The sequence below is a fragment of the Anoplopoma fimbria genome, chromosome 18 (genome assembly GCF_027596085.1).
Source record: "Anoplopoma fimbria isolate UVic2021 breed Golden Eagle Sablefish chromosome 18, Afim_UVic_2022, whole genome shotgun sequence".
NCBI classification, from domain to species: Eukaryota; Metazoa; Chordata; class Actinopteri; order Perciformes; family Anoplopomatidae; genus Anoplopoma; species Anoplopoma fimbria.
In genome coordinates this window covers 5,130,976-5,150,648 of record NC_072466.1, presented here as the reverse complement: position 1 = coordinate 5,150,648, position 19,673 = coordinate 5,130,976, and the positions used below count along the sequence as shown (strand labels likewise).

At 37.7% G+C, this 19,673-nt stretch overlaps 2 protein-coding genes across 3 annotated transcripts; both read left to right on the top strand.

The window, feature by feature from the left end:
* The first annotated feature begins 1,012 nt into the window (after positions 1-1,012).
* On the top strand, positions 1,013-8,959 carry actr10 (actin related protein 10). Its single transcript, XM_054618920.1, has 13 exons — positions 1,013-1,201; positions 3,288-3,360; positions 3,452-3,534; positions 3,653-3,761; positions 3,965-4,072; positions 4,337-4,404; positions 4,611-4,690; positions 5,386-5,421; positions 5,860-5,939; positions 6,049-6,122; positions 6,289-6,370; positions 7,489-7,690; positions 7,822-8,959. The coding sequence occupies exons 1-13, from the start codon at positions 1,125-1,127 to the stop codon at positions 8,001-8,003; spliced, it is 1,254 nt and encodes a 417-aa protein (XP_054474895.1). The 5' UTR covers positions 1,013-1,124; the 3' UTR covers positions 8,004-8,959.
* A 3,163-nt stretch (positions 8,960-12,122) lies between these two features.
* Positions 12,123-18,619, top strand: LOC129107431 (vascular endothelial growth factor A-like). Of its 2 annotated transcripts, none has more exons than XM_054618918.1 (7): positions 12,123-12,313; positions 14,599-14,632; positions 14,701-14,897; positions 15,011-15,087; positions 15,189-15,218; positions 15,294-15,365; positions 18,041-18,619. In XM_054618918.1, exons 1-7 carry the CDS (start codon positions 12,248-12,250, stop codon positions 18,075-18,077), a joined length of 513 nt encoding a protein of 170 aa, XP_054474893.1. In that variant the 5' UTR covers positions 12,123-12,247; the 3' UTR covers positions 18,078-18,619. The 2 variants fall into 2 exon arrangements, with proteins under 2 accessions (XP_054474893.1, XP_054474894.1); XM_054618919.1 differs by having other exon boundaries at positions 12,180-12,313; positions 15,297-15,365; positions 18,041-18,611.
* The last annotated feature ends 1,054 nt before the right edge of the window (positions 18,620-19,673 follow it).

The following is a 19,673-nucleotide window of genomic DNA, read 5'->3' as shown; positions in this document are numbered from 1 at the left end:
AATGTAATTTTATTACAACTCCCGGCCTGTACATTTCATGGTATCTCAATGCTTCAAATAAGACATTATGTATGCTACAATACACAACTTTACACAGCACAATAATATAATACAAATACACTGTGCAATACAATAGTTATAATAGTTTCTGTCTGTATATGTAATATTTCAGTTACTGTGGATTCTTTACTGTTTTTTTTTACTGTTTTGTTTATTGCTCAATTGCTTATTTATAATGCTTATTTTTGATCTTGTTTTTTTACTATATCTCTTGTTGACTAATAAAGGATTATCTTATCTTATCTTATCTTATATCATAGAAACATAATGTAATCTGATAGAAAATATAATTTGATTATAAGGCTATTTATTATGTTTGTTTAGGTTTAACTTTATGTGTTTAGGAAAGTCTGCATTTAGTTGATTCATCTGTTTTTATCGACTAGAAAGTTTCCATCAATCTAACAAATCTTGAAAAATTTCAGCCTATTTTGATCAGGCGACTCCAGTGATATCTCAATGCTTCAAATAAGACATTATGTATGCTACAATACACAACTTTACACAGCACAATAATATAATACAAATACACTGTGCAATACAATAGTTATAATAGTTTCTGTCTGTATATATAATATTTCAGTTACTGTGGATTCTTTACTGTTTTTTTACTGTTTTGTTTATTGCTCAATTGCTTATTTATAATGCTTATTTTTACTATGTCTCTTGTTTGCACTATCCTCTATGCTGACTAATAAAGGATTATCTTATCTTATCTTATCTTATTTTATATCATAGAAACATTATGTAATCTGATAGAAAATATAATTTGATTATAAGGCTATTTATTATGTTTGTTTAGGTTTAACTTTATGTGTTTAGGAAAGTCTGCATTTAGTTGATTCATCTGTTTTTATCGACTAGAAAGTTTCCATCAATCTAACAAATCTTGAAGAATTTCAGCCTATTTTGATCAGGCGACTCCAGTGACGTCATCACGTTTCTCGAAAGACCCCTCCCTACGCAACCCGGAAGTAAAACATCCTTTTGATAGGATGCGAATTTGCCTCTTTCAACCCGCAACGCTAATCACCGACACTATTTAAACAACATAAACCGACACAATGCCATTATTTGACGGGCTGGGCAGCGGAGGAGAGAAGACTGCCATCGTTATTGACTTAGGAGCCGCGTACACGAAGTGAGTAGCCGCCTGTGTTAGCACGCCCTGTTAGCATCACATGCTAACGTGTAGCTCTGTGAGGTAAACACAACAACACCTGGTTAGTCACCTGGGCATCTGAGAGCAGCGTGGTATCAAACATCAAGGCAGATAACATTATATCTTACACATGTATCTGCATTTAGGTTTATTTCATTTCTCAGTCAGTGGTTTTTCTTTATTTTTATTTTATATATTTACCAGTCAAAAGTTTGGACACACCTTCTCATTCAATGGTTTTTTTTTTTTTATTTTTTTTTATATATATATTTATATTATATATATATATATATATATATACAGTACCAGTCAAAAGTTTGGACACACCTTCTCATTCAGTGGTTTTTCTTATTTTTATTTTTATTTTTATTTTTATTTTATATTATTTTTATTTTATATATATTTTATATATATATATATATATATACAGTACCAGTCAAAAGTTTTTCATTATGGTTTTTCTTTATTTTTATTTTTATTTTTATTTTTAATTTATATATATTTTTATTTTATATATATATACAGTACCAGTCAAAAGTTTGGACACACCTTCTCATTCAGTGGTTTTTCTTTATTTTTATTTTTTATTTTTATATTTTTTTTTTTTTTTATATATATATATACAGTACCAGTCAAAAGTTTGGACACACCTTCTCATTCAGTGGTTTTTCTTTATTTTTATTATTTTCTACATTGTAGATTAATATTGAAGACATCCAAACTATGAAGGAACACATATGGAATTATGTGGTAAACAAACAAATGCTCAACAAACCAGAATATGTTTTATATTTTAGATTCTTCAAAGTAGTTGAATGAGAAGGTGTGTCCAAACTTTTGACTGCTACTGTAGATATGGTATGAAATATTGTTGAAAAGGCATTTTTACAAGATATGAATATGAACAGATTAAAAATACAAACTGAAACATGGAATACATATAATACATAAGGAAAGTAATTACAAAACAGGGGTAAGATTGTCTTAAGCATATTTTGAAACATCACGTCACCTTACATTATATCTTCCACATCTATCTGCATTTAGGTTATTTACAATGAGCACTTCTTAGAGATATACCAATAAAGATATCTCACTGGCACTATATATGGCTTCATAATTTATGACATCTTGCTGGAATTGTAGGCAAAAGTATGATATTATTAGGGTTAGAAATTGGCCTGAGGCAAGTCACATGAAGATCAAGAGGACAGTTTTCTTTTAATAATGATCTCTTTGTCTTTAGTTACTCTCCCACATCATTTGACACAGCTGCACTGGTTTTTAAAAAAAATCATATATACAAAAAAAAGTAGGTTCAAATGAGTGCTTTTTGGGTAAAACCTGATGTCAACAAAGTTTAATTTTGGGTATTTTATGGGCAAAATTTGATTATTACAAAAATGTAATATAGGCCACAAATTAAGCTTCTAATTCCAATTTATAGCTTTAATTTGAAAAACAATTGGATCAGATGTTCACTGCATTGGCTATAATTATGTAATGTACCGCTTAAATCATATATACAAAAAAAAGTAGGTTCAAATCAGTGCTTTTTGGAAAAAAAAAGAAGTTTAATTTGGGTTATTTTATGGGCAAAATTTTATTGTTACAAAAATATAATATACAGTAGCAGTCAAAAGTTTGGACACACCTTCTCATTCAACTACTTTGAAGAATCTAAAATCTAAAACATATTCTGGTTTGTTGAGCATTTGTTTGTTTACCAAATAATTCCATATGTGTTCCTTCATAGTTTGGATGTCTTCAATATAAATCAACATTCTACAATGTAGAAAAATAAATAAAATAAAGAAAAACCATTGAATGAGAAGGTGTGTCCAAACTTTGGACTGGTACTGTATGTGCAACTTACTAAAAGGATTTTTCCAAAAATCATCATGTACCCCTTTGAGGCAAGTCTTTGAATGCAGTCCCTAGACTTATTTGTATGATAGAATGTACAGGAGCCACCTATCCTATTAGTAATGTTGTTGATCAGTTAAGAGTATAAATCTGCACCTTCTCTGTAAGCCCTCTAGCTGACTGTTCCCGTTTCTTGCAGATGTGGCTTTGCAGGGGAAACGGGGCCCAGGTTCATAATTCCCAGCGAGATCCGGAAACCCGGACAGCAGCAGGTGAGACACTGCTGTGCTTGGCTGAGTGTAAACATGTGGAAGGATGTTTGGAAATTGTAAAACATTTGTTAATGCTGTGTCTCACTTTCAGGCCGTCAAAGTGGTTCAGTACAACATCAACACAGAAGAGCTTTATGTCATCCTCAAAGAGTTTATCCATTTGCTGTACTTCAGGTGAGACTCTTCTGCATTAGTTATTCATTTTAAGCAAGTGTTTTTTACAGAACATTTACTGCGGGAGTGGTCCAGCCTCATCGTATAAATGTCCGTATTCCCATTTTTTTTAAATCAGGCACCTGCTGGTGAATCCTCGCGACAGAAGAGTGGTCATCATAGAGTCCATCCTCTGCCCGTCTCACTTCAGGGAGACGCTCACCAAGGTTTTCTTCAAACAGTTTGAGGTATGAAAACCAAGCAGATCAGTCTTTCATAGAAACTGCAGAACATGGAAAAAGTTTTAATGCGTCTCACAAATGTACTTATTTACAGTAAAGATAGTCCTAAAGTAACACACTACTTATTAACTTTACTGAGAATTGTTATAGTAAGTGTGTAAGCTACAGTGTGTAATGTGTGTGTGTAATTCTTTAATGGTGTTTTCCAGGTGCCGTCTGTGCTTTTTGCACCAAGTCACCTCATGGCCATCATGACTTTGGGTATCAACTCTGCTCTGGTGATGGACTGTGGCCACACAGAGACGCTGGTGTTACCTGTATCCTTTTCCTGTTGTCTTTGACCTTTAAAGGAGTATTCCCACTCTTTAGCACATTAGCATTCTTACCTGTAATTAGGAGAGAATATTGATATCAGGTTAATCTTTGTTAGGACAAAGGAGGGAAATGATACAGGACATACAAAGACAGAAATCAGAGGGAAATGACAAGTTCTTTTAAAGAGGGAAATGGCAGACCAAAATGCAAAAAGGTTTATTTTATTGTGTATAAACTTTGTGTTACCGCCTTAACTGTGAACACAGGTTTATGAGTGCACTCCTATTCTGCCAGCTTGGGAGGCTTTGCCTTTGGGAGGGAAAGCCATCCATAAGTAAGTAGCTCGAACAGATTTAAAGAGAAGTGTGTGACTTGACTTTGCATGTTGGTTTTACTTTGCGCACACTTTTCTGTAAAAAGAACACTTTTATTTTACACTTTGTTCCATGTGGATTGCAAATCATGTCACTGTAAAATATAACTTTTTTTTAAAATATGTGCTATTTTTCATAACGCTGTATGTGTCTGTATTTATTATAGGGAATTAGATGGACTTCTTGTGGAACAATGCACTGTGGACACGGACACCACCACGGGGCAGAGTGTAGCAGCTGCCATTGGTAATTACAGAAAAGAAATATACACTGTGTGTCTTTGTCTTTTTAAATAGATAACTTGTAACGCTGATATGGACTGATTTGTTCTGCATGCAAAAAGCAAAAAATATAATGGCTTTTATTTATTATTCATAAGAAGAACATGTTTCTGAATGAGTCCCCTTCTCAATTTGTGAATTATACATACGCACACAGTCCAATTTTAGAGTTTTCTCTCCACACTTTTTTGTTGATGGTGGAAACCCAGCTGAATTATCGTGCTGAGCTGTGAGATCTACTGCTGCAGCAGAGTGAGAGAAGCTTCACATAATAGACATCAATAATTGAGACAGACAGCAGGTCGACTCTCTTGGCTCGGCTGCTGAACAATCTGCATTTCTGCAGTAAGCACAGCCGGTCTGTGATGTCTGTAATCAACCATTTACACTGAGAACAACTTACAGAGAAAAAGTAAATGAGCTAATTATCTATATGACATTAGTGAAAACAGGAACATGTGTTTTTTTTTTTTTTTTTTTACATCAAGCAGTCATTTGTCTTTTGCTGCAGTGTCAGCTCAAACATTCCCCAAACGCTTATTCTGCCTCATCATAAAACTAATACCTTATGAAATGAAATATGTTGCTGATTTGTCCATAAGTGAACCAAAGAAAATCAAATTTCACTTTGGTATATGTCTTTTTCATCTTTTCCTTTAGGGACCATCCCAGAGGAGACTGTAGAAGACATCAAGGGTAAGTTTTGATGGAGTTGTTTTCGGATTTAAAATCTGAACCCCTCGGTTTGCTCCCTTGAGGAGGATGGCTCAAGATTTTAATTATTCCCTTCAAAGGCAGAATTCCCAAAAGCCAACGACACAAAAACTACAGACTTCTAAAGAGACTGTGGCTGCTTCCTTCATTACATCCGTCCACTGGATTATTATCCAAGATGAAAACCGATGTGTGTTTCATAATGCTGCAAATATGTATTTGGTTCTGCTGCAAAACAGCCCTTGTCAACAATGTAATTAAACATTTCATTAAGGACTAATGTGCATCTTGTATGCTTTTTAATTCATGACTGATCGTTAACATAGCCTACAGTTATTGAGGACATTGATAAAATGTTGACCCGTTGTTATGAATGTACCTGTGTTTCAGTTTGGATGTTTTCTTATGTGTTTCCTGCAGTCAGAACATGTTTTGTCAGCGACCTGCAGAGAGGCCTCAAGATCCAGGAAGCCAAATTTAACCTGGACGGCACAGCTGAAGTGAGTGACATGTTGTTTGCATATTGGTTTTTAATACTCAGTCTGTAAACAAATGTTTGCATTAAATAATGCATCGCTTTGCTTTTATTCTTGTGAATGTGTTTTGTAGCGTCCAGCCCCTCCTCCAGATGTTGATTACCCTCTGGATGGTGAGAAAATCCTGCACGTCCAAGGATCAATCAGGTAGTTCATGAAACCCAGAGATTTAAGTGTTTCCCTTTATCACAGTCTTTCTGGGGAAAAATAAGGTTTTCTTGTGTTAATGTCTTCGTAGAATCTTCCTTCACTGTGTCTTTAAATTTCTGTCACAAAGTTGTCCCTCATTAGATTCTCTCTTTTCTTTCTCCAGGGATTCTCTGATGGAAATCCTGTTTGAACAGGACAATGAAGAGAAGAGCGTGGCCTCTCTGATACTTGATGCTCTGGTCAAGGTAGAGAAAAACTATCCATTCTATCTGACTTGGCTTGTTTGTGGAGCAAGGTGTTATATTTATGAACAGCCACTTAATTGATGCTGTATTAACGTAGAAAATCTGTGAAAGATTAAAAAAAAAAACACTTGAGCTGTTCATCAAAGTTCTTCTTTGTCAAGACAGGAGCAGATAGTCTTGATTATGACGTTGTCAATAACACTTTAAACATTTTAGATACATTTTGCCATTCAGAATAAAGGCTTTTTTGATTTTGCCCAAACTGTACAGTGTGCCTTGGATTTTCTTTTTAAGGAGACTTGCATTTAATACTTTTTAAGACCATATGCAATGAGCCCTTTACAAGATTAGTACACCTGATGGATGTCGTAATTAAGTTATTGATGTTATTACAAATATAGTGACATCTCCTAAATGTACTTAAACAACACTTTTTTCTTCTCTATTTATTGTCTGTTGTAGAGCATGCATGTTGCGGCAGTAAAGCACGATCCTACGTGGCCCCCTTCACCATAGTTTCTGCCTTGGTTGACATTATTTCATTTGGGTTTTTGCCTGACTAATCTTCCCTTTTTGCTCAATAGAAGTTTAAATAATTTTCTCCCTCATTACGTTGCTGTAAACCTTCACTATCTTTGGCAGGAGGAACACAACAGCCCAGTTTTTGTTCTCCCTGTATTTTTACAGCCGTGGAGTTGAGTGTACAATTTGACTCAGTGTAGTTGCCATAGCGACAGTCAACTGAGGTAACCTGGAACAGTTTTTGTTGCTCCATGTTGGGACCGGGACAGCCTAATTAATCTCAGTTGGTAGAGAGCAGCAGACATTACACAGACTGCTACAGTGGAATGTTTAAACCCCAATCTGTGCACTACTCCACTCAGGATATATCGATATATAAATTTGGCTCTAGACGCCATCTTTCTTTCATCTCTTTATCTTTTAGTTCTTTTTAATGAGAACCAGAAAGTGCTGCCCTGTAGTGGTAGAACAGCTGCTTCCTCCTGCCTCGTGTTTTCTCCTACTGCACTCATAGATGACTCCTCCTCCATCTAATCTGTCATATCAGGGTGAAACCTCTGTAAATGATCTAATTAGGTGAATGTGTTTTCCTGCAGTGCCCCATTGACACACGTAAGGTGCTCTCAGAGAACCTGGTGGTGATCGGAGGCACCGCCATGCTGCCCGGTTTCCTGCACCGTCTGCTGGCTGAGATACGCCTCCTTGTGGAGAAACCCAAGTACAGCAGCGTGCTGGCCAGCAAGAGCTTGCGTATACACGCTCCACCCGCCAAACCCAACTGCACCGCCTGGCTCGGAGGTCAGATATGAGATTTTATTTGAATATTTATCACTACCCGCTGAACTAAAGGCTGACAGAGTGAGTCGGCCCTTGGCAGTTGTTCAGACGAGGACATTTTCTGTGTGTTCATGCTGCCCTCTGCTCAACAGGTGCTATCTTCGGGGCGCTGCAGGACGTCCTGGGCAGCAGGTCAGTTTCACGAGACTACTACAACCAGACGGGCCGCATTCCAGACTGGTGCTGCCTGAGCTCCCCTCCTCCTGAATCTCTGTACGAAGCAGGAAAGACGCCTCCTCCACTAATGAAGAGAGCCTTCTCCACAGAGAAGTAGAATGTGATAATTCAGATAATGTACTCTTCTTTACTCTACGTTGTAAAACAGTTAAGTTATCTTAAATGTAACATCTCAACAAGTCTTGTAAAATGTCTTGAACACACAAACAGCTCTAGATGTTTTTAAGTCTAGTAGACACACTACGTATTTGTGTGCCACGACTGTGGACTGTTTGATGATCAGGTGAGATGATTCCTGACCCCGCCAGACGGAAAAAATATTGGTATTCAAGGCGTTTACATTGATATTCTACAAGGATCACAGTGTTAGAATTTCAAAATATGTCCTGTGCTACATGCGTCTTTGACTTCAGATTCATTTGAAGCCTCATTGAGCAAGACTGAACCCATACGGTGCCCGCTCTCACTCCACTTTGTTCTGCATTTTATTGGCATTTCATCTGAAAAAAATTGGGTTCAGCAGGAATGTTTCAGATGTTTACCAAATTGAGAGTTAGTCAGCCAAAAAGCTGATAATGTTGCTTAACTTTGGAGTGCGCAGATGTTATTCCATGCAGATCTGACTGTGATTCGGGTTTATTAGACGTTAATGTTTCATGAAGTCCCCCCCCCCAAAAAAATACCTTCACGTATTTATTATATGTCAGTGTAAAGTGTTTGTTGAACTTAATAAATGCCCCGTACACTCACACAGCTGTTCTCAATTATTCCAACGAATACCAATAACTTTACTCATCTTTAATTGGTAGCACATGCATAGACTGTATATAAGAAACAAATGTGACAGGAAGGTTGGATATGTTTCTTCTGTTTATTGTTTTTTTGGTTAACCTTTATTAAACCAGGCAACTCATTAAAAACAATCAAGCTAAGTCATTGAAATCACCTGTGTGTTTCCATGGTACTTATTGTTTACAGGCTTTAAAACATCTTCCAAATAATGCAGTCTTGCTTTGTAACCTTTAAAGCCAACTATTACAATAAATAAATATTCAGAACCTAATCATACTGGATTTTTTCTCTTCTTTCTGTCCAAGAGTGGAGGTTTTTTTTAAGAGTTTGTTGAGTGCATTTTAAAAAAAAAAAGGTAACTTAAATGTTTTTTAGAGAAATAGCTGATCAGACGGCGATCATTGTGTGAAGGGAGCTTATAAACACCATCCTAACCTGTGAACATTCCTATTTTACAAGTCTTGGAACAGACTCTCTGCCACTGATTTCCTGGAAATAAACTATAAAGACAGTGAGTTTGTAAAGTCACATCTAGAAATAAACTATAAAGACACTGAGTTTGTAAAGTCACATCTAGAAATAAACTATAAAGACAGTGAGTTTGTAAAGTCACATCTAGAAATAGCCTGCGTGTTAAAGAAAACACTACAATAACTCAAACTAGAAAAAGTAGTATTTTTCCCAACAGTATTGCCACAGGTGCTGCTGAATTCAGTTTCTACTTCTCTCCACCACTTTAATCTCTGAGCTATAAATTTGCACAGAATCATAGATAAATCTTTTTCCCTAAACGTGAAGGAAGAAACGCTGGATCGGTTGCCAGCATCATTCTAGCTGAAAATACAGTCAACACTAGGAAATGCATACATAATAATAATAATAATAATAATTCAAATAAGTTTTATTTGTATAGCACTTTTCAAGCTCGGAGCACAAAGGGCTTTCCATAGACAGCAGATCAACAAATACAAAATATCAAGTAATAAAAACACACAATAAAAACACATTACATCTCACTCCTAAATCAATAAAATAGTGTTAATTTATCTATTTAAACTTTCTATACTTTTCCTCATGTACTCTTAATATACTGAGCTCTATCCAGCTCCTTTCCCTTTAAGATATGAAAGTCTGGTATTTATGAAACATAACTGCAGTCTAGTGAACGTCCTTGTTCAGCTAAACTTATTCAAGAAAACCCCCCAACGCACTGTAAACGTCCCAGAATGGAGCTGCATCTGTTTGGCCTTTTGGGTCACATTCGTCACTCTGTGTTGGACTTACTGGTCACTCTGAGCTTGGGAACCAGTAGCGTTAACCCATAATGCACCTGCAGCCCAAGACTGGCAACAAGTGTGGGAAATCAGAAGAAGAGTTTGGATTCTGATCAAAAGCATTAAAATAAAAAAGGCGTAAACACTGAGCGGTTGTGAGGAGGTGTTCATCTGCCTCCCCAAAGCGTTCATATGACTGTTGGAAAAAAAAATCTTAGTGTACATGATTTTTGTGGTTTGTTTCATCTGTTTCTATGTGATGTTGGGTCAAAAAGAGGATGCATCTAACGAAACCTTTAACTCCAGATGGATTTGTGAGAGGAAAAGAAGAGCTTTGTTCCTCATTTGATGGTTGATATTAAAGGATTTGAGTCCAGCCCTCCTTCCTGTGGATGCAGGCCAATGTTTGTACAAGTTACAATGAGTAAACTTACTTAAATGATCCTTTTCCGACCATGTAGACAAAGACAACCACAGCCGCGCCCGTATCTGAGGACATAGAGCCTTGTAGTCCCACCTGCTGCCTCTGCTCCAGCCGAGGGAATCCCCATCCTCCCATGATGGGGGACTGGGACTGGAGCATCAGTCAGGTTCCCACAGACAGGAAACAACAGCTGTCTGTCTGACCTCTGGCTGTCAGACTGGGAGTCTGAGCAGGAAGGGGAAACTCCCGGATAGTGGGTGAGCTGAGCCCTGTTTATAGGGAGTGTTGGCAAACTATTTGTTGGAAAACCAGGAAGTTTAAAAGGAGCTCACACGTCTTAAATCTGTCAAGGATGTTCACTCAGCGTTCACACATTAAATCCTGATGTTAAATCACGATTATATCTGTATTCTGAACTGCATTTAGACGTCGTTCAGGTAGATCTGGGAGTGCAAACTCATCTTGAACTTGCATTGCAACATTGCAGAATATCCAATTCATGCCTAATTTCCTGTCTTGTTAAAGTTGACGTTAATATGAAGCAACAAGCTGGTGCATCATCACAGCCTGAAACGGGTGAGAGGCGAATGCGTTTGAGAGGAGAGGCTTCATCCATCTTTGTTATCTCCTCCACAGAGGCTGTTTATCAGAATCACACCGGCCCAATTATCCCGTAAATCACACCGGCTGTGAAAACACACCTGGGTTCTCCTAATAAATGTAAGAGCGCATCTGTGCTTGCGATTCACGACCTGCAGAATGAGGAAACAAGAATTGTGAAATGGCTGCTATCTCTGCACCTAAGTCAGTTTGGCAACAAAATTGGGAATCAGAATTATTTGTAACTGAAAGCATCTACAAACCAGGAGCAGCCAGGTATTGTGTAACAGGAAGGCTTAATGCATACACGCACTCGTACCAGACATAAACTGATGATGACAACAGGCATGTTATTGGAAATAAACACACAATCGTATATTTAAATGCCAAAATCAGGAATAACTCAGATAAATATTGGGCATTCTTGCAGCATCAATGTCGATAACCTCAGGTCTACTGTGTTTGTGCCAAGACTTAAAAGAAAGTGTGTTTTATTTATGTTCTTAATGACAAAACATTACTGGTATACTATGTTTTTAGCATGCAGGCTGCATTGATTTCATTCATTTCTGTATACACGTTGATGTCCTGTGTAAAGCATCTTCAAAATGTCAACTTTTCATGAAGTCATGTTTTTGTGATTGTTTGTTTAGCACAAGAAAATAATAAAACACTGGATTCTTCATTTTAATGGGAAAATATCAACAAACAAAAAAAATAGTTCTAACTGAACAGGACAGTTATAAGCAAACCAATTAGCAGAGTTTCTCCAATCACATCACAGTATGAACTTGAATTTATTTTCAGGGAAAACTTCTGAGGTTCAGGCAGAGAGAGAGAAGCCTTCTGAGCATGCGCAGAGTTTCATCACTTTGAATTTGGTTTCTGATTGGAGGAATTGAGTGCGTTACAATTAACCCCTCCACTGCTGGTATACCTGTGTAGATACTTATTTATAGAGTTGGCTTCAGACTGAGTTATCATGACTACTTTTCCTATTATAAGTTTTTAACAGTTATATCTCTTATTATGAATTATGATTGCATTGATTATTGCCTAATCGAGAGAGAGAGAGAGAGAGAGAGAGATCCCAGCTCTCTCTCTCTCTCTCTCTCTCTCTCTTTCTCTTTTAATAATCAGCATCCCAGCTGCTTCTGCACGGTGGGACAACACGCCACTCAAAAGAGCCTCAGTCTATTCCATTCGCTTTTATTTTGCACAGACGAAAGGAGGGGACTGGTCTGTGGCACCATGCAAAGCTTCATCGGGATCCCGCACCTCTTATCGGTCCTTCTGCTGCAGCTGGTACCTGCACAGGTAACCCAGACACACTCAACACATGCCCTGTTTGCAATATGTTTTTATTTTATTTTGTAAATATATAGGACATCACACTTTGCTAAGTTTCAGGTGTTTTAATAATGATTGTGACATTTATTAGTGAAATATTCATCATTATTGTATTTATAAAAGTTAAATTGAATTTGAATTGAATACATATTTAGCATGCTGAAGAAAGCATTCATATTTTTTTGACTCCTATTAGCTCCTTGGGTAAAACAGTGACATTTAAATGGAAGACTTTTTTTTTGTCAATGTGAGAGGACACATCTGTTGCACACTCTGTTTACACACCTATCTGTATTGTGTCTGGCTGTGTGCCACCTTGAAGGTAATATCTGCATTTGGAGGGTTTGCCATGTTCACAGTGCGTCACGTGGCACACAGATACAAGCTTCAGATGCAGCTGCTGCAGGTTTCTGATCCAGGTTGAGATAGAGAAGTTAATGGGGACTGAGGGAACAGTAAAACAAGCACCAGAGCTCAGCCAGACTAATGCTGCCTGTCATGGAACAGCCGATGTGGTTTGGAGACTCTGCAGCTCCAGGCTGTGATGAGGGTATAATCCTCTTCATCTTTTACTGTTTTTTGTTTTTTTTTACACATGTGTTTCTTTTTCTTGTCACAACATCTGACCCCAGGCAAGACAGATATATTAAGTATCTCCCAGCAGGGGATCCAACTGCAGGGTGTGAAAATGTGTTGCATTTCATGTGAGGAGATAAGACGGGGTGTTTAAAGTGTGGAATAACAAGAAATTATTTTAATAGTGCAGCCCTAAAAGCTGCTCACACTCCTGATGTGAGATGAGTTTGCTAGATTAAAAGTTCACCCTAAAAATATTGTTAAATGTATTTTCTTTTATTATGCAGAGTATATTTTAAACATCCACAATGCTGTGTTTTACAAATGTTTGAAGTGACACAGCAACAGATCATAAATGGAAATACTTGTACGATACAACCCTCAAAGAAGTTTGTAGTTTTGGGTGCAGTTGCCATACGAGAGCACTTGATAATATGAGAAAAAATGTGAATTTATCCTCCAGAATCAAGAAAAACACATCTAGAATTTGAGATATTGAGAAAGTCGACCTTTAAGCTTGCCTCTTTTATAAATCCTAAATGACCACCACATTAATAACTGCCAACATCTATAGCCTAACTGGTTGTTCTAGTTCCTAAATTTGTCTTAAAGGTTTGCAAACGTCTTCTTTATGATAATAACCCAATGTGCATTTGCGCTGAAGCTTTTTGGAACTTACAAAATTAGAGGGAGGAAAAAGAAAGTGATCCATGTTTATTTCTTTTCCATATTATTTTAGCAAACCACCAGTTTTTAGTTCATCACGTCCAACATCTTGCCACTTCAATCACACTGTGATGTTGATGCATGTCTGCATTTTTCATGCTTATTACAGCTGCTGTAATTAGCATCTGGTTCTATTGTTGGATGAAGCCTTGCACACTCTTTGGCACAAACTCACTTCCAGCAAACATAAGAAAAATCCCACAATAAAACCCGTTGTTGCGAAGCATTCCCCGCGTGTGACATTAAGAAGACAATGTTCCCATCGATGCTCACAGGGCGAACGAGAGGAGAGGTGAGGAGTCAGAAAGAGATTGTTGATATTAAAAAGAACAAGAGGGCCAAGATCAACTTTGCACTTTGTGTTTCTGCTCAACTTGGCATTCAAAAAAATCAGGAACATTGTCATTGTGAGTTTGGAGGCTGAGAACTTGAAAAAATCCATGCTGAGTCGTGAAACATTTCAGTGCTGCCTTTGTTTAAACTATGTTTACTGTGTGTGAAACTCCCACGAGCAAAAGCAGAACCTATTGTTTGCTGTTATTCTTTGCATTCCTTGAAGGTTTTCCCTTTCTTGTGATAATAAACCTTCCAGTATTACATCAGATTGAGAAATCAAGTTGTTTTTTTTGCTGATGGCGGGCTCATCTTACTGCTTAAACTGCAACACACTGGTGCACTCCAGACAGCATGCTGCATCACTGTTTTCACTGGATCATTGTTTGTGCAGTTCTTTTTCTCTGCCACAAGAGGGCACTCTGCAACTTCACTATGAACCCACGACTATTTGAAACCAGTTCCATCTCTCACTTGAATCAGCTTCCTGGTTATCTGCAAGTTCTGCATCAAGACCACCATGTTTGGCATTGATGGTTATGCATTTATTAAATATATTTGAAGGTTTGATCACTGTAGATGTCAATTGTTTCTTATTATTTCTATGTATTTTACAGATTTCACACCCTCCAGAAGATGGTCACTCAAGAGGTAAGGGCTGTCCCACTTGAACAGGCATTTCCACCTCTAGCTAATGATCTAAAGAGCTTGTCTTGCAGTGATGACGTTCAATGAGGTGTTGGCAAAGAGCATGTGTCGGCCCATGGAGCAGCTGGTGGACGTGGAGCAGGAGTACCCCGGAGAGGTGGAGTACATCTACATGCCCGCCTGTGTCCCACTTTGGCGCTGCTCTGGTTGCTGCATGGATGAGAACCTGGAATGCCAAGCGTCCCTTAAAAGCAACATCACCCTGGAGGTGTAGCAAGATCAGAAATCAGAAATACCAAAAAAAACAGATGTTAAAGAAATGAACTTTCTGTTTAAAATAAAAATAAGGCCCTTGAGTGATCCTTTTCCTTTGTTTGTCAGGTGATGAGGATCCATCCCATGATATCTATGCACCATGTTTTACTCACATTTGTGGAGCATCAGAGGTGTGAATGCAGGTAAGTCTTTTTAAAACACCAGATGCAAATTGAGATTTTTTTATAACACAGCTAACTTCCAGTTGTTTGTGTTTTTTTTTCCTCCCCACCCCCCGTTTTAGACTCCGTCAGAAGCAGCTGAACGATAAAAGGTCAGTGGATGAACATTTTATCTATCAGACTTCAACACATCAATATCTTCACTGCACTCTGCTCTTCCTCCACAGCAGCAGCGGAGAGTCTATCAAGAACAGACCTCGGAGGAGGAGACGCAAGAAGACAGCAAACGGCTGCAGCAAGTAAGAGACGGATCGCCCTCCTGCGGCACAAACACACACACACACACACTTCATTATGTCTGGACATTTACGGCTACATTCATCACTGTTTCCTTTCCTCCACACTGTCAGACCACCAAGGACAGATGGGATTAAACAATTTCAGAATATATGTCTCTGCTGTGTTGCTCCTCTCTCTGTCTGGCCTGTAATCCACCGGCCATTTATGATGACCCTCAGCTTCTCTGTAAAGCCACAGAGCATTTGTTGCACAATCTAATAATAATCATAGGCCGCTGATAGTTCAAGCCAAGGATGGTCTGGGCCACAGATTCACATATTTAAGGACAAATAACAGGAAAAAGAAAAAGGAAATACAAATGCAGGGATCAGTAATGATCGGTGGAGGGGATCACTATATTTTCTGGTAAATTCTGGAGCCGACTGAATGTGAATTGAACCAGAAATAAATCCAAATAGCAGCCAAATCTAACTTGAGAACAAGGGAAAAGGCATTTTTTGATGAAGAGTCCAGTGTCATTTTAAGTCCAAGGAATGTTTAATCGTTTCCCATAAAGGTCAAAAGGGCAGCGTTTGACATATGATATAAGTCTTTGTCTCTCTCCCCCTTTTGTGTTTCAGTAATTTGACTAGGAAGATTGTTATGTAACCAATCTAGAGCTAATGTTCACTAAAGGGCATTGGCTTAAAGAACAACTTTAAAGCTTAAACCAGGTTCGTAGAGTTTTACAAAGTGTTTCTGATAAATGGTCTCATGAAAAACGATATCCAGCTGACATAAATTATAGGATCCAGAGCTTTAGGACACATTAGGACTGAAAATCAACTGTTAGTTTTATTTATTTTAGATACACTCTTTTAAGTTCTTAACCTTAATAGAAGTGCAATACTAAATTGTTTTAAAAGCTCACTTTTTTATCTTATTAAAACAAATCATGTTCATCGAAACAGTTTGCACTGTAATCATGGCTCCTGCCCTCACCGTCCCTGAAAAGAACCCTCATTAAAACATTTCCAAAGGATTCAGTGGGGAACAAAATCCATAATCCTCATTTGTGCAAACTGGCATTGTAAAGTTTAGCTGGAGCTAAAAAGAGGCTGAGATATATACGACTGTAGTATGAGCAATCTGAGTTAGTCAAATCATTTGGGTGTCTCTTAGGTGATAGTATTTTTAGTACAAAGAGGAAACCCTTCCATCTTTACTCAGCAAAGAAACACTGTCTGTCTGTGGGAACACAAAGAGAGATTTGTACTAGAAAGAATAACTTTGTAAGATATCCACATTTTCTTTCTAACTATAACTACTGAAGCCTCAGAATAGCAGATGAACCGAATGAGGACTGTGAATTTTATTCCCCATTACTCACATGTAAATCCCATTATGGAGGGATCCCTTCACGCCCAGTAACAATCGAGTCTTTCAACCTATAAATACGGACATGTGAGTATTGTTTTGACTTGAAAACATGTGATTCTATCCTTTGCTAATGGCTCAGTCGTTATAGCAAATAAATGTTTCCCTCCTGGGCAACGAAGGAACACAGGATGATCTGAATAGGTGCTCGATGTGGTGAAAACTAGGTCAACTGTTTTCAGCGTCTCATCTAGTAGGAAGGAGAGTGGGGGTGACATCTTATCCAGCAGCCCAAACAGAGCTGGAAAAGAATCCATCCAACCTTTAAATCAGCCCTGTTAAAAGTTGCACTGAACCTGGAACAAACTACAAGTTTATATCTTTAGGTTTGTCCCACAATATACATATATTTTACTGTTTAGGAATCTGTTGTCTGGTCAAATATAATGCTAATCTTAAATATTTATTTGTTAACCGTGACTTAGAGCTAGATGCTTATTATCTCATCTTTAGACCAAACAGAAGGAGAGTTTTTTATTTCCTTTCAGCAGATTTAGAGGGCCCACATTGTATGATGCCTCTACTGAACATAAACTTAACTGCAGTGAAACATAACTACGTAAAACATGAGGGAATAAACATCCTCTTTGATGGCTTTTATAATAGCTTAGATTTAGCATTTTCACTCTGCAAAGTGAAATGTCACGTCGCTCTGTGTTAGAGTATCTATGACCCAATGTACGACTGTCCTGTAATTCATCCATTTAAGGGTCAAAATGATCATTTTGGTATTGATTTGTAGTCCTGAGATTGCATTTAGTACACTAGAGGGTCTCAATATCTGAGTTCACTTGCATCTTGTAAATAGCTGGGAACCTACAAATTCAGGAAGCTCATCTGTTAGTGAAAAAAAAGCAATTTATTTATCTTACAATGCATTGAATATTCAACCCGAAAAAAAATCTGTATAAAGGCAGTAAAAGAAGTCAATATCTAAAGGCAGATTTAAGTGACACATCTCTGGAGTATTATGGCAACCGATATTTTGTTCTTTGTTGTGGTTTCTGCTCAGAGATTTGTTACGTAATAGCTATAAAACATGAAACGTGCTTTTCATTGTTTCTCCAAGGTCTTGGTCTGATTTAATCATCCAAATTATTTCCAGCAAAATGAAATAGTAGCTCATGATTAACGACGATAATAAACACCAAATGCTCTGCTGCTTGCTTGGCTGGGGAAAAGATGGACACTGATTTATTTCATACACATTCTGAAGTACCAATATGAATGTCTTTCATGTTTATTTTTGTCTTTTCAGGTGCCAGTTCCCTCAGAAAAAGATCAATCTTCACTGATTCACAGTCAATAGTTTAATTTGGAGGAGGGACTCTGGAGTGGCGAACAACAGCTCGTCTGTGAATCGATCATATCTCCCACTATTCATCTTCTGCCTGTATATCTTTCCTCATCCAATCAAACATAAGACGATCCCTCTTCTTCATGACATTCTTTTTTCCTTTTTTGATTATTTATCCAATCAAACCACCATATCTGAAAACACCTCCGGCTCTAACTGCTTTTTTTAACGGACCAAAATCGCTCTCAGTTTTACATTTATTTGTTTTATTTTTAAATCTAGTTGCCTTTGTTGGAGGCTTCAAAAACAGACATATGATACAACAGATTCAGAATAGACCGGAGATAATGGGTGTAATGCTGTAAGCTTATCAGTTGCCAGGGGGAAGGATTAAGACGTGTTCACTGAACAGAAACCTTCTCCATGACTTCATCTTCATTGTGACTTTTTGCAGTGTGACTCCTGGTAATTATGTATGATACTCTCTGTAAAGTGTTATCTACTGATTTATTGGTTCATTAAAATAATTACAGTCCAAATACAAGGAGCCTCTGTGTTATCTATCTGCATCTGAAGACCTTAAGGATGTGTGGCATGCGAGGACACAGAGCTTTTTACATTACATTACAGTCATTTAGCAGACGCTTTTATCCAAAGCGACTTACAATAAGTTCAATTTCAATTCAATTCAGTTTATTTTGTATAGCCCAGAATCAAAAATTACAAATTTGCCTCAGAGGGCTTTACAATCTGTACACATGCGACATCCTCACATCGGCACAGGAAAAACTCCCCTAAAAACCCCTTTAACAGGGAGAAAAAAGGAAGAAACCTCTGGGAGAGCGACAGAGGAGGGATCCTTCTCCCAGGAAAGCAATAGATGTCATGTGTACAGAATGAACAGCATAACAGAGATACAACACATTCAATGTACCGTATTTTCCGCACTATAAGGCGCACTTAAAAGCCTTTCATTTTCTCAAAAAACGACAGTGCGCCTTATAATCCGGAGCGCCTTATATATGGATTAATTCTGGTTGTGCTTACTGACCTCGAAGCGGTTTTGTGTGGTACACGGCGCTCTGTCAACATGTTTTAGTAGACTTAGTAAACTACATACGGCAGTTTCTGAATCACTTCGGCACTTCCTTTTATTAACATATAATAGTATAATATATATATATATAATATAAATACAGTACGCAAAAATAACTTCGACGGAAAGTCCTCCTTAAGATAATGTTTCCGATGCGCTTCAGCTTCAGATGCCGTCAAGAGGGGTCTCTGGTCGTAATCAGTCGCAAGTCCGTCCCTGACCAATCAGCATTCATTAGCAGAATGCTAGCGTATACTGACCAACAACGGCCCAAACTGTAAGAAATCGAAAGGACATAAGTACTCACTCATTTGACTTTTGAACCATAATCTATATTGAACTTGCGGAATCTACAATAAAATTTGCGATATTTCAACGACAAGCAGGTGAAAGAGGCATAATTAGCCGTTTAGCCCGATAGACTCCCATTCAATCTGGACTCGCCCGCGATCACCCCCAGTGGATGTCTCATGGAACTACAACCAAAATCGGTACAAT